The following is a 12,870-nucleotide window of genomic DNA, read 5'->3' on the forward strand; positions in this document are numbered from 1 at the left end:
AAGTGAAATGAAGCAGAGTAGAGCGAAGTGAAAAAAAAAATATCGACCTTTGATCTATTGACTATTATTATTATTCGACATAAAAAAAAAATAAGAAAAAAAAAAACGTATTGTTAGCTACTACTCCTCGGTGATGACGATAGTGATTACAGTAGTTCTAACAATAAACCTAATATACTGTAAGTCTACTTCACAGTATAATTTACTTGTAAAACTTAAATTTAAATATAGCATTATAACAATTTTGTATATAAAAAAAATGAGAGAGTCTTGGCTTTATTTTCATACGTAACGAACAGTAGTAATTTTACACTCTGTAAGGTAATCACGATTGTTCAAACGGAGCAGTCACTACAGTTGTATCCGCATATAATTGGCTTGGGAATCTTTTTTTTTTTTTTTGTTTTTGTAAAAAAGAATAGCAAGTTTTTTCAAACACTGTGAGAACAAAAAAATTTTCTGTGACGTTAAATCACCTCCGTGTGCGCGAAGGTTTATGAAACTTATATCATCCTCGAAAAAAACAGGTATTTGACACATATTCAATCACGTTTTTATTTTTCATTTCTGTAATCATAGAAATGATAGTTTGTATTTATTTCATCTACATGTTAACATAATTGTGTGTACATTCGTATTTTAGTGAAATTATTCTACGTCGGCTTATCGGGGCGATTGAATTTGCGCTTGCGGGCCATTTTGCGTCTTGTTATTTCAAGCTTGTGAAGATCTGAATACACTTCAGCGAATATGTCCTTCTGATCTTCCATTGGTATGGTTTGACTGAAATATTGATAATGAATTTTAATCAAGATTTTAATTAGCCAAAGTAGTCGCGTAGTTGATATTTCTTTGCTTTTGCAAAAAAAAAAAAACCTTACCGGTAAATTTTCATTAGATCAAATTCCTCCCAAGGTGTCTTATGTTTCTCTGCTTTCCTCCTACGTTTTTCGTTAACTTCAAATTCTTGGACTCCTTTCAAATCCTGTCTCTCCCATCTCTCAAGCCATGGCGGAGGCTTTAAGGGTACCTTGAGTGTGTTAATACGGACAGGAGCTGTTTCGTCAATGAGCTCTGGTTCCATATCAAATGGAAAAGTGCTGTACTCAATAGGACAATCACGTAGGTAAAGTAATTTGTCATCGAGTCTTTTCTCCAACCTGTAAATGTGATACATAAACATTACCTTCGGTTTAGGCTTGAAATGATTTGGTGTTTTCCTTCTGTTAAACTTACCATGAGTTTCACTTTAAAGCAAAGAAAACTGATAAATCAACCAACAACATACCTAAGGCATTCTACTTTTTGAATTGTCGGATCGTACATGTTGTATACGACTTCCATTCCCTGTTTGTCAATGGCGTTCCTTAGTCTAAAACTAGCTCTCAACCCACAGCCCTTTCTTTCTATACAAATGCCAACAAATCTGTTTGTCTTTCCAACGGCGTGTGAATCGGAAAGTGTAACAGCAAGGATAGAGCCAACGTAGAATGTTGGAATGTCTATGTGAGCCCTCCGTGCCATCATATCCATACGCTCCAATCTTTCTCTTGTTGAATTCCTATAGGCAGCATTTGGATCGGGGAGAAATTCGGGGTACTTGAATCTGAATTCAAGTGGGGCAGTGTTTTCTCTGTCATCAACCTTTCGTTTATCATCGGCATTTTCCTTTGAGGATTTTGCTTGGGTCTCGATAGCCTGGGACGACAACCAGCGACAATCTTTTCCAACTAAATAAAAAGCGATGTAACGGTTTAATGATTTTCTCCGGTATTTTTTGGAGTGTAGATATTGAGGTTAGAAAACACAAGTCAATGAATTATAACTGCCAAGAAGTATTTTCGGAGAACGTCGTTACGATTGGTGACTAAGGGGGTTTATTAATGTGTGTCAAACTTACATAGCGATTTGAAATTTTGTATATTCTGTCTTATATCATGGGACAAAATCCTGCCGACAGACGCCATGTTTGCAGGCGACCATCTACACACTCAAATCAGGTTTCTCTCTGCTCAAATAACTGATCGCTGTACTATAGAGATAAGAGATTGAAATATAATAATACTGGAACGCTCACTGCGGTTTTTTAACGTACCAGATGGAGTATAAATAATTTATGAATGATCAGGATACTGATATACCTGCAATTAATCGACGACAATTATACTCGAATCCATCTCCTTAGGAATAATATTTGTTTTTGTGGTGAAAGGCATGCAAATTATTCGCGAATATAACACGTGTCGAGTTACGTTCATAATTATACGGTGCGTGGTACTATATTTAGTCAGTATATTACCCAAATAACATCTTGCGGAGATGGGATTCACTTTTTACGGTATGAGGCGGACCCAAATTTGAGTAAAAATTGAACTCGATATAATACGGTTTTTTCTGTTAAAAATTCATTTATGAACTGTATTCGCCGGGTCCTCAGAGCATCGAGTCGTACGAACGCCTGAGGCGATGTGTAACGGCAACCCGACGCACACGTTCAGGAAAATCAGTCTGAACTTGTCAGCGCATCGTGTCATTCGTGTTTGGTCGTCGAACGGAGAGCCACGCAGCCGAGCGTCGCGGCGTTTAAATCGGAATATTCGGAGTGTATCGTGAGTAGTATTATACAATACGATGAGTGCAGTTCCACCGAGTGAAAGAAGTTACATTCGTAAAGTGTAAAGTGATTCGTGAAGTGAGTTCGGTGTAGGAAGAAGTGGTTAAGGGGGTGCTGTACTCGATTTCAACATTGTTGATGAAATAAAGAAATAGCATAAATTCCACGAATTCACCGTCATGATTTCGTAGAATCCGTGCCGTTTCTTTATTTCTGCGTCAGTTGCAAATGTATTGGAGTGTTATTGTTTATTATTGTGGGGCTGTTAAGCCCTTTTTCGCGTTTGAGATACGTGGACTTCGGTATTTGGAGATATTTAAACACTTCAAGGATGAGCTGTGCGATCTTGATATCACGGAAGCGGGAGCTGCAGATGACAGTCGTACGTATTACTCGAGTACGGTGATCGTCGGCGAGGCTGTATTATGCGTAAGTTATGACTTGGCGTTTAAATTGCTATTTAGCTATTTCTTTGCCTCATTTGTCCACACACACACACACGCATTTATGCAACGAGGACTTCAGGATGTGTGATGGATGCACGGTTATGGGGATGGTGCTAAGAGGTCGACTATGTCTGCCGACCTCACAATGAGGACGATCAAAGAATCGTTAACCTCCATATCACGAATATTACGATCTATCTGTTGTAAATGTATGTTGTGTCATTGCCGTGCCTTGTATGCATTTACAGGCTCGTATTTTTTCATCAGTACATCTCATATCGATTTTATATCGTTCGCCAACATATCTCCGCCCCTACAATTCTTCGCATATTATCGTTGGGTATAGTTTCATTGAATCTGTTTACATTTGTGTCTTTCGACGATTTCTTGATGCCAGCTCATTTATCGTAAATCAAGTGATGTTTACAAATATGGGCAGCTCAAAGCGCCCGGATCGTTGGCTTTGTTATCGGATATTTACTGCCTTTTGTTTCGATTGTCAACATTTGTTTGGAAAGTGACTATCGAAAACATTTGAATGTCAATCGCAGTGCCATCTACGTTCACACAGCTCGACGTTTTCCACCGCGTTGTTCGCGTTCCATGCAAATCAGCCGTGCAGCGTTGCTCGTAGGCGTGACTATGGGATTGCTTGTTGCACGGCTCCCGCCGATAAAGAAGCTACCGGATTCATAAGACGATTTCTAATGGCCCCAGCTCACTTACCCGCCGAGTATCAGTTGCAACAATTTGCCCAGGGGTAACCGTCTCTAAATTCTTCCGTCAATGTCGTAATGACGTCAGCGTCGCGTCATCCCAATGCCACCTGTTATCGAGTGCGTTATTTGCGTACACACGTATGGATACCGTTGAACCTGTTTGTTAGTGTCAAGCGCCCGTAGTATTATTTTGATAATCTTAACGACAATAACAAAGCGGTACTCGCAACGTGATCGCATAGCCGGAAACAGCTGAAGTATACCAACTATATTGTCGGGGACAAATAATTTCGCGTGATTGTTGCGTCGATTTGAAGAATGAACAGATGACTAGTACCAGCGAATCGTCAGCCGGCTGCTTTAACTTTAGTGTAAATTTTTAAAATACCTGACCATAACGATAGTAACTATAATTATGGTAAAGAGCAATCGCGCTTGTAATATTCACTGTAACATTATGACAATCCTTGCAGAACAGCTGCAGTGACACGTGTTTTTTCTACTTTTTTTTTTTTATTTTATTGTAGTTACACAGTTTTATATCTGTCATTGGCTATACTTGTCAATAAATTATTAGTTACATAGTGTAAACGTCTGCATTCTACATCTGCCAAAGTCTTTCATCAAATAGAAACAGTTCTGTCGTTTTATTCTCGTCATGACTTTTTGTCAACGTTATCTCAACCCTTCTTGTCTGGCCTCGTTGACTCTTGCGGTTCTAGTCAATCTGTCTTCTCAAACTTCGGTGCTGCAAAATTCTCAGGTGAGGAAAAGCTTACGAGCATCCTGTAACAATATCGTGTGAGCTGCATCAGTTATGCTCGATAAAATTATCTTGGGAAATTTTACCGGTTTCGATTGATTTTGCAGATCCAGACGCCCTATTTGTCTGAAAATAAATTTCATTTTAACGATTATACCGATTATACTGACAACGACAATGGCAACAGAAACAGAGAAAAGGACAAGGAAAGAGGACCACAAGCACCGCCGTGGTCTCCGTTACTTAGTAGAGACGTTTCATCGAGTCAAATCTCACCTGGCTCAAATTCATTTTCGGAAAAATTGGATCCGAGTGCGTTTGTAACAGTATAATTCAAGCTTTATACAAATTTAGAGAACATTAATTTATCAGAATCTGCGAGGTCGTGAGTCTTTTGCAGTTGTGTCTAAGAATACTGTGAATTTATCCGAGCCACAAAACAGCTAAATTTAATTAGACTATAATCTGGAAGTATTGACGGGAAATTTTGTAAATGTAAAACGTACGTATTTCTTCTATACACAGGTATAGTTTGGGACGATAAATGGGCTTCAGATATAACATTTGGCCAGTTATCCGCAGTGTCTATTGACCCAGAGGGTAACGTGGCGGTGTTTCATAGAGGAAGTCGAGTGTGGAACATCGGTAGTTTTGGAAATGACAATAAGTTTGACAGAGAAGCAGGGCCGGTAAGGGAAAACACTATTGTGCTTATAAACAGCGACAGTGGACAAAAGATTTCGGAATGGGGTAACAGCATGTTTTACATGCCGCATGGACTTACCGTAGACCACTTGGGAAATTATTGGATTACGGACGTAGCCATGCACCAGGTTTTTAAGTTCGATGCCAATGATCTGGCTTCTGACAAATTGCTAAAAGTGAAAACCGGTAGAGAATTTGACGTCGAATTGAAACTCGCGGACAGTCATATGCTCGAGGAAAAGATTGGCCGATACGAAATCAAACCGTCTTTGATTTTGGGCGAAGCTTTCGAACCGGGCAACAGTAATACGAGGTTTTGCAAACCTACGGCAGTTGCCGTACAAAAAAATGGTGACTTTTATGTCAGCGATGGATACTGCAATTCAAGGATAATAAAATTCAATGGAAAGGGAGAGAGAATATTGACGTGGGGTCGTCATTGGGAAGGGACAGGTAAAACCTCTTTATGCTCTGATTTCTTACAAAAGAAACTTTTTGATCCATTCGGAGATGTTCGGCTTCTCTCGCAGCTACTTAGTTTTTACATGAACATCTGTGACAGTTTTTGCTCGTAATTTAAATCTGGCATAAGAATTTGTTGGGATGTAAATAAAACGAGCTTCTTACGCGTATCACTGTATATAATCAACAACGGGTGATAATAATTTTGTCTACAGAGAGCCGTTACTTCTTGCCCCCATCGAACGCATTTTTAGTACCTCACGCGTTGGCACTGGCGGAAGATTTGGATTACATATTTGTGGCAGACAGAGAAAACGGGAGAATATCGTGCTTTCATGCTAACAATGGAAGCTTCCACAAGGAATACAAACACCCTTCGATCGGTGACAAAATATACAGTGTCGCTTATGCTAACGAGAAAATTTACCTCGTTAATAACGGCGCACTAAAATTTCAAGAAAGTAGGGGCTTCGTCATTGACATAAACAATGGCAGCATTCTATCGCAGTTTGGTCCCCATCCAAGCTTGCAAACTCCACACGACATAGCTGTTTCTAGTAACGAAGCACATATTTACGTTGTTGAGTTAAATCCGCACAAAATTTACAAATTTTCTCAAGGTAATTGCGGTTTACTCTTACAAATATTGAATGTAGAATTTTAAACGCTCTCTATCAAAATACGCTAGTGTCAAATTCTGCAAAACACAAAATCCATCCATCGCTTGCAGTTTGTTTCATTCGTTAGTTTTGTGAACGCTTTCATTTTTTTCCATAATAATCCAGAAAGAGACTAACAACTGAATTCACGTTCACTTTCGACAAACAGCAATTATTACTGTTTTGCTTTTTAGTAAATTTATTGGGGACGGTGATCGTTTAGCAAGTTATTATCAGATTCCAAGCTATTTTCTGAAGATTTTGAGTTCGAAAGAAAGTCTCTGCTTCGTATGTTTAAATTTCACTTGGAGATCCGTTTCACCCATTTCTAGAAGCCTGATTAGGTAAATCTTCTGTACTGATTTATCGTTATTTCCAAACCTTTTCCACAGTGCCAAATTCACCAATTCATCAGCAGCAGCAACGTCGCAAAGGAGAACTGTCGTCTTCTGTTATTCGCTCAACTGTGGCGCCTCCGCGTCTCGACAGTGTTCCTTTGACTGGCATCGACAGACCTGTTACTGTGAGTCACAGAGGAGTGACGGCGACGACAATCGTCTTATCTCTCGTCACCGCGGCTGTAGTACTCATGGCACTCTGCTTTGCGATAGCGGCTATTATTGCCCGATGCAGGAAAAGAGGTAGAGTTGACAGATACGACGACACTGATGTCGAGTTCACTAAATTAGTTCAGGAAGATTGATGTCTAGAGAGACTGTATGTTCTCTGCTTCGTTATTATTGATTTTTCTGTATTTCGTACGACATTTAACTGACTGAAACTGAAGCTCTCGATTATTTCATTCGCTTTTCTTTTAATTGTGGATTTGGTTATTAAGGAACGTGTTATTCAGGCAGCTCAGATTCACTCCCTGTATTTACAGCTGTATTTCACCAGTATCGACAATTGATTTCACGAATTGCGATTAATTTCTACGCCTTACGGTTGTTTTATTTTATTCATCTAAATGCCTTTCTCAAGGTGGCACAGTCTTCTTTAATGTATTTTAAACTGACTGATGTTGAGTACTTACTAATTTTACATTGATTGTAGAATCACTGATATTCATTAGTCCAAGTAGCGTCTTGTCCAATATTATATGTTTATAAATTTTTCAAGACGTAATTTAGTATTAACCAGTACACACATGTACTTAATTAATTTTTCGCACAGGAATACTCTGTTCTTTTAACATTTAGTTTGTTTAATTATAATTCTTATACCGAATACGGTTGATGTTTTGTCGATCTGTTAAAATCTAGATTTATTTTTTGTATATAATAATTTAATGGGTTGTTTTTCTTCTTTTGTGCTACTCAAAGTTTCACAGACAAGTATTCGTCAGTGACCGTGATCAACTACACTGTTTTCAGTAATATCGTTTAATTTGCGTTGAAGATAAATTTGGTTCCTAATTTTAAAATCGATGCTGCTAAAAATGTGATGGACTATTTCAAACGTTTGTTCTGCTGTTTATTTATTTTTCATTTTTAACACAAGTATTCGAAAATTTTCATATCGTTTGAAGAAAATTCCTAAATCAAACAGTTGATTGTAACTGCTGGTGAGGAGCACATTATTTCATCCGTCCATAGTTTAAACTTTGCGATATTTAATTAGTTTACTGTACAGTATTTTAATTATGTTACATATATTATACATTCATGTTTATTATTTATCGTGGACAATTATCGTTTATGTATCCGCGTATTACGTAAATCAAGTAAAAATAAATTATACTATTTTTATTTCATTCGGTTTGGGTTCCTTTTTGTTGCATCATTTTCATTCCGAATTCGCACTTTGATGACATATTTTTAGGCGGATTTTTTTTTTTATACGTAATTATTGTTTTCCACTTTCTTACCGATCGAAACGATCGTCTCGCGTCATACGGTAAAAATCTCCTCTCACCGTCTGTCGACGCTTTCTCTTCCGTACTTCTCTCAAATTCTTATCCTTTGCATGGTTCCAGGAGCGGCCAATTGCATTATCCGCTGGAAATCCGTTTTCTCTATACCCTTTACCATTTTTACAGGCTGCTTGCTGACCGTTCGCCGAGATATGCGTGGTTGGGAATCCGAGAGGAGAGAAAATTTCAAACTTTCGAATTTTTCGGAAAACCGGAAGAGCAAAGGCAGGAAGTTTTTTGACAAACGGCCAAATACTCGAGACTTTAGCAAATTAAATACCGAACCCGAAACATCCGACGATGAAAATAATCTCACTAAAGTAATATGAATATTTACCGAAAAAAATTTGCCCCGTTCTGTTATTCATTCCGGAACAAAGTTCCATATAAAATGATACGGTATCCTTGATATTAGTTAAAAAAAAACAAAGTATGTCCCGGAAAAAACAGGAAGAAACGCGTAATGAAAATTTGTTTTTAGACTTCGTAATTTCCGCGTGTATATTTTTTTTTTTTTTAACTTTTTTTTTCTATCCCCCGATAATATACATATTCTTTCGCGTGCCTAACGTTACACATATATTAATCGGATGAGAAAAATTAAATGGCGACCAAAAGAAGTGCGTGTTTTATATTGTATAAGATTAGTATGTAATGGATATATGAAATTAACTGTAACGTAAGCAAAAATTGCTAAAGTGCATATAGCAAGTACATTTCAGGTTTGTTTATCGATCGTGCGAATCATTTATTTAACACTGAAGATTGACTATAAAATACCATGCTGATTAATCATTGTTACAGTGATCGTGATCGTCAAAGCGCTTTCGGCTCATCGTTGCTTTTAATGTGACACCGAAGGGTTCGAGATCCCCGTGTTTGTTTTTTTTTTATTTTCATCGCATGAAATTTCGAGACATTGGTTTTTTGATGTTATCTACTATTCGACTTATTGTGAGGTTTGATTCAACGACACCAATTTTTCGACATGCATCGAGCTGTTTTCATACTTTACGAAGTAATAAATCGAATCGTCAAGTCATTAGGATTGTACTTCATTTGCCGAATGAGTCGAATATCTAATCGCAGGAATGAAATAATGATCGAGAAAAATCTTCACTGCACTTCTACGTGACACTTTGAATAGATATTCTCTCCGTGATTGATTTCGCCCGAACTCTCTCTGCACTTGATCCGAATTCTTCTACCGATTGCTGCTAACGGGAACTGATAGTATTATATACGACAAATACTTGTATCTTATACATATGTGTGTATTAGAGTGTTTAAAAAAAACCAACTATTTTTTTTTTCGAAGAACATTGAAATATCTTCCGAGTGTCCCTCAAAAATGACCTCGGTAAAATATGAGCTCTTAATATTGATATTTAGAGGTGGCGATTCTCAATTTTCTATTTCCCATTTAAATAACATGGGAAAATTTTTTTTTTAATTTAGAATTTTATTGCTCGAAAATGAATCGGTGTGAAGATATCAACAAAACATATTCTTGTAGGAAATTTTACGCTCTACAAATAAGATTTGAATACAGATTTGCGTAAGGTAAGTCGTTTCGGAGTTATCAGGCCTCAAACATCGAACCGTTTGAAATAATGATGTTATTAATTTATAAATGCTACAAAACTGACTCATATCGTTGATTAATGAAATTTATTAATTAACATTTCATTGGAAGTCTATAGTTTTAATTTTAAAATCAATAATATCATGTATTTAAGTGATATGAGTCAGTTTTGTAGCATTTATAAATTAATAACATCATTATTTGAAACGGTTCGATGTTTGAGGCCTGATAACTCCGAAACGACTCACCTTGCGCAAATCTTTATTCAGACCTTTTTTACAGAGCGTGAAATTTCCTACAAGAATATGTTTTTTTTTCATATCTTCCCACCGATTCGTTGTCGAGCAATAAAATTCTAAATTTAAAAAAAAAATTTTCCCATGTTATTTAAATGGGAAATAGAAAATTGAGAATCGCCACCTTCTAAATATCAATATTAAGAGCTCGTATTTTACCGAGGTCATTTTTGAGGGACACTGGGAAGGTTTTTCAATGTTCTTCGAAAATAAAAAAAAATAGTCGGTTTTTTTGAAACAATCTAGTGTGTATATATATCGGAAGATTATCGCGACCATTGAAACCCTTCAATTTTCTTCCACCACGTGATCCTCGTATTTTATAAAGCCAAATAGCGAGGATTTGGGATTCATGTTGAATTCGAAACGTTCATACCTAAGTAAGTTTCATGAAATGAAATATCTTCGACCGTGAGGTATGAGGAAGACCAGAACTAAAAGTTGGAAGAAAAAATGAAAATAAAAGACATTCACGTGAAAAATCTTTATACGCGTAACACATATACGTACCTATAACAACAAACATGTCTTACTATGCAAATTGTATATTTTCAATAAAATTTGGGTGTTTGTATACCGTATTGGACGCAGTTACAATTTCGACGTATCCTTTCTTATTTCACTCAGAATTACATTTTGTAATCGCTGTTAATTACACCCACAGCTCGAAACGTGAAAAATTCGCGATGAATGCCACGACCGTTATTTAGAATTGTTGTAAAGATTTGAGAAATTAGTCGGGACTTAGTTAAAATGCGTCGGTAATCTAGAGCTCTACACTAGGTGGTTTTTCTGCGTCGGTAAGGCAAACCAGTGACCGTACCGACCATTTCATTACCGACAAACGGTAACGGGCTTGTAAACCCAGAATGACAATTGACTGCGGAGAATGTGTAACATTACGTGAATGAAACGTGAGGGAATGCGCGGGACAAGAGACGGGTCGGTTTAACGTAGTTTAAACGGCGCGAATTAACGCGTTAATTATTTTATTAACTGGAAATATACGATGCTAAAGAACCACAAATATGCTCTAATCATTTACCCCGTGCGGTATTTATAGTGCGAATACAGCGAGGTTCGTAACACGCGGATGAATCCCGTTATTACGTGCGTACAAATCCATCGAAACGTGTAAAATGAATCGCTCGCGAAGCTGTATGCGGATACGTGTACCCTCGTACGTGTGAATTTCGTTTTCTTCGTATCTTTTTTTTCCCTCCTTTTCACGTACGACTTTTGACTCGACTAACGAGCTTATTTTACGACGTTGGACAACGCGTAATATACAAGTGTACATTGGCTCGTTGCGCGCCAAGCCCAGTTTTGTAACGATGCCGTTTTTCTGGACTAAATACATAGCAACTACCGAATAACTCACCTGCACTGTTTGCCTCGGCAATTATCACCTCCCTCGACTAAACCGTTCGCGACTCAATTCTCGTAACGCGTTCGAAAGTTTCTCGATCAGATTTAAAAATAAATCAATCCCTCGGGGACGTGACGCGGCGCGGTACCAGAGAGGTGAGCAACTATTTGCCAATTTGTTCCACAATATGCGATGTATCTATCACTGCGTAGTTAGGATTTTTTCTATTCATGTATTCTCAAACTCTCGCCTACATCGTTTCCATTATCTTTTCGTCAAATTAACCGCTTTGTCGGTACGTTGAATGTGTTACCACGAAAATTGCTTGGTAAAATAAATATAGATGAATGAACTTGAGGAAGAATATATAATAATAACAATCAATAGACTCGGTGTATTTTGATAATCATTTATTTTATACACACTCAGTTGACTATACACAACTATACAACGATATAAACTTAAAATTTCTCTGTCTGCCCATTGCTGTTGATTTATTTTTTCCCCACGGTTCTTTTTTTTTTTTTTTTTTCTTTTTTCATTTCTTTCTTTCCTAACAGTTTTTAGTCGTTTCTCAGTTTTGTTTTTTCCTATTTCTTCTCTCGTTTCTTGTTATCTTACTCCTAATATTTTTTCACGTCCCTTTTTTTTTTTTTTTACCTTTTCTTTACTTCTTCGCATGTTTTTTGAAACGTTTCTTTCTTTTTTTTTTTTCTTCCCTGTACAGCATAGACGTGGTATCGAAGTTACTTCACAGCAGTAAACCCACGTCTTGATATGCGTACAACGCAAAGCTAACGAACGATTAACAATCTTGTTTATTATTATTATTCATGGTTTTTTTAATCCTGCAGCAGGCTCAGATATGCCATCTTTTGCAAGTAATATTTGAAAAAAATCAGGCTTACCTCCAACTTTACGCATTCAATACAACGTATCGCGACAAATCAAACACGCGAGAATTAATTTAAAAAGAGCGACGAATAATAAATTCGAGTGATAAAAAAAAATAGAATCCTTCTCTTTTCTGTATGGAATAAGATATTTCCGTTTAGTGATTGGTATACGTGATATGGTTTCGTGTTTTTATTTTTAAATTCGGTAATCGGAGGGTGCCTAATTTTTAGAATTTGTATTCATTTGACGAAAATCCTTTGCCTTTTACCCTTATCTCGATCTTTCTCTCCTCCGTATCTTTTTCTTTCGCACACGTGCGTTGTATGCATAGGTACACTTTTTTTTTTTTTCGAATCGCGGAATACTAGCGATTACAGCCATTTCCTTTTTAGCGCCGTGACATTTCCTCCCTTGAGTTATTCGACGTTTCATTCATAGGTGCA

At 37.2% G+C, this 12,870-nt stretch overlaps 2 protein-coding genes across 2 annotated transcripts; one reads left to right on the forward strand and one right to left on the reverse strand.

Annotated features, from left to right (window-relative positions):
• Positions 1–530: 530 nt before the first annotated feature.
• Positions 531–2,147, reverse strand: LOC124182998 (39S ribosomal protein L19, mitochondrial). Its single transcript, XM_046570906.1, has 4 exons — positions 1,901–2,147; positions 1,289–1,730; positions 882–1,160; positions 531–783 (listed from the first exon to the last, which is right to left on the reverse strand). The coding sequence occupies exons 1-4, from the start codon at positions 1,965–1,967 to the stop codon at positions 654–656; spliced, it is 918 nt and encodes a 305-aa protein (XP_046426862.1). The 5' UTR covers positions 1,968–2,147; the 3' UTR covers positions 531–653.
• A 2,256-nt stretch (positions 2,148–4,403) lies between these two features.
• Positions 4,404–9,775, forward strand: LOC124182996 (peptidyl-alpha-hydroxyglycine alpha-amidating lyase 1-like). Its single transcript, XM_046570898.1, has 6 exons — positions 4,404–4,542; positions 4,650–4,854; positions 5,068–5,700; positions 5,925–6,329; positions 6,761–7,009; positions 8,407–9,775. The coding sequence occupies exons 1-6, from the start codon at positions 4,438–4,440 to the stop codon at positions 8,607–8,609; spliced, it is 1,800 nt and encodes a 599-aa protein (XP_046426854.1). The 5' UTR covers positions 4,404–4,437; the 3' UTR covers positions 8,610–9,775.
• The last annotated feature ends 3,095 nt before the right edge of the window (positions 9,776–12,870 follow it).

The sequence above is a fragment of the Neodiprion fabricii genome, chromosome 5 (genome assembly GCF_021155785.1).
Source record: "Neodiprion fabricii isolate iyNeoFabr1 chromosome 5, iyNeoFabr1.1, whole genome shotgun sequence".
Classification (NCBI taxonomy): Eukaryota; Metazoa; Arthropoda; class Insecta; order Hymenoptera; family Diprionidae; genus Neodiprion; species Neodiprion fabricii.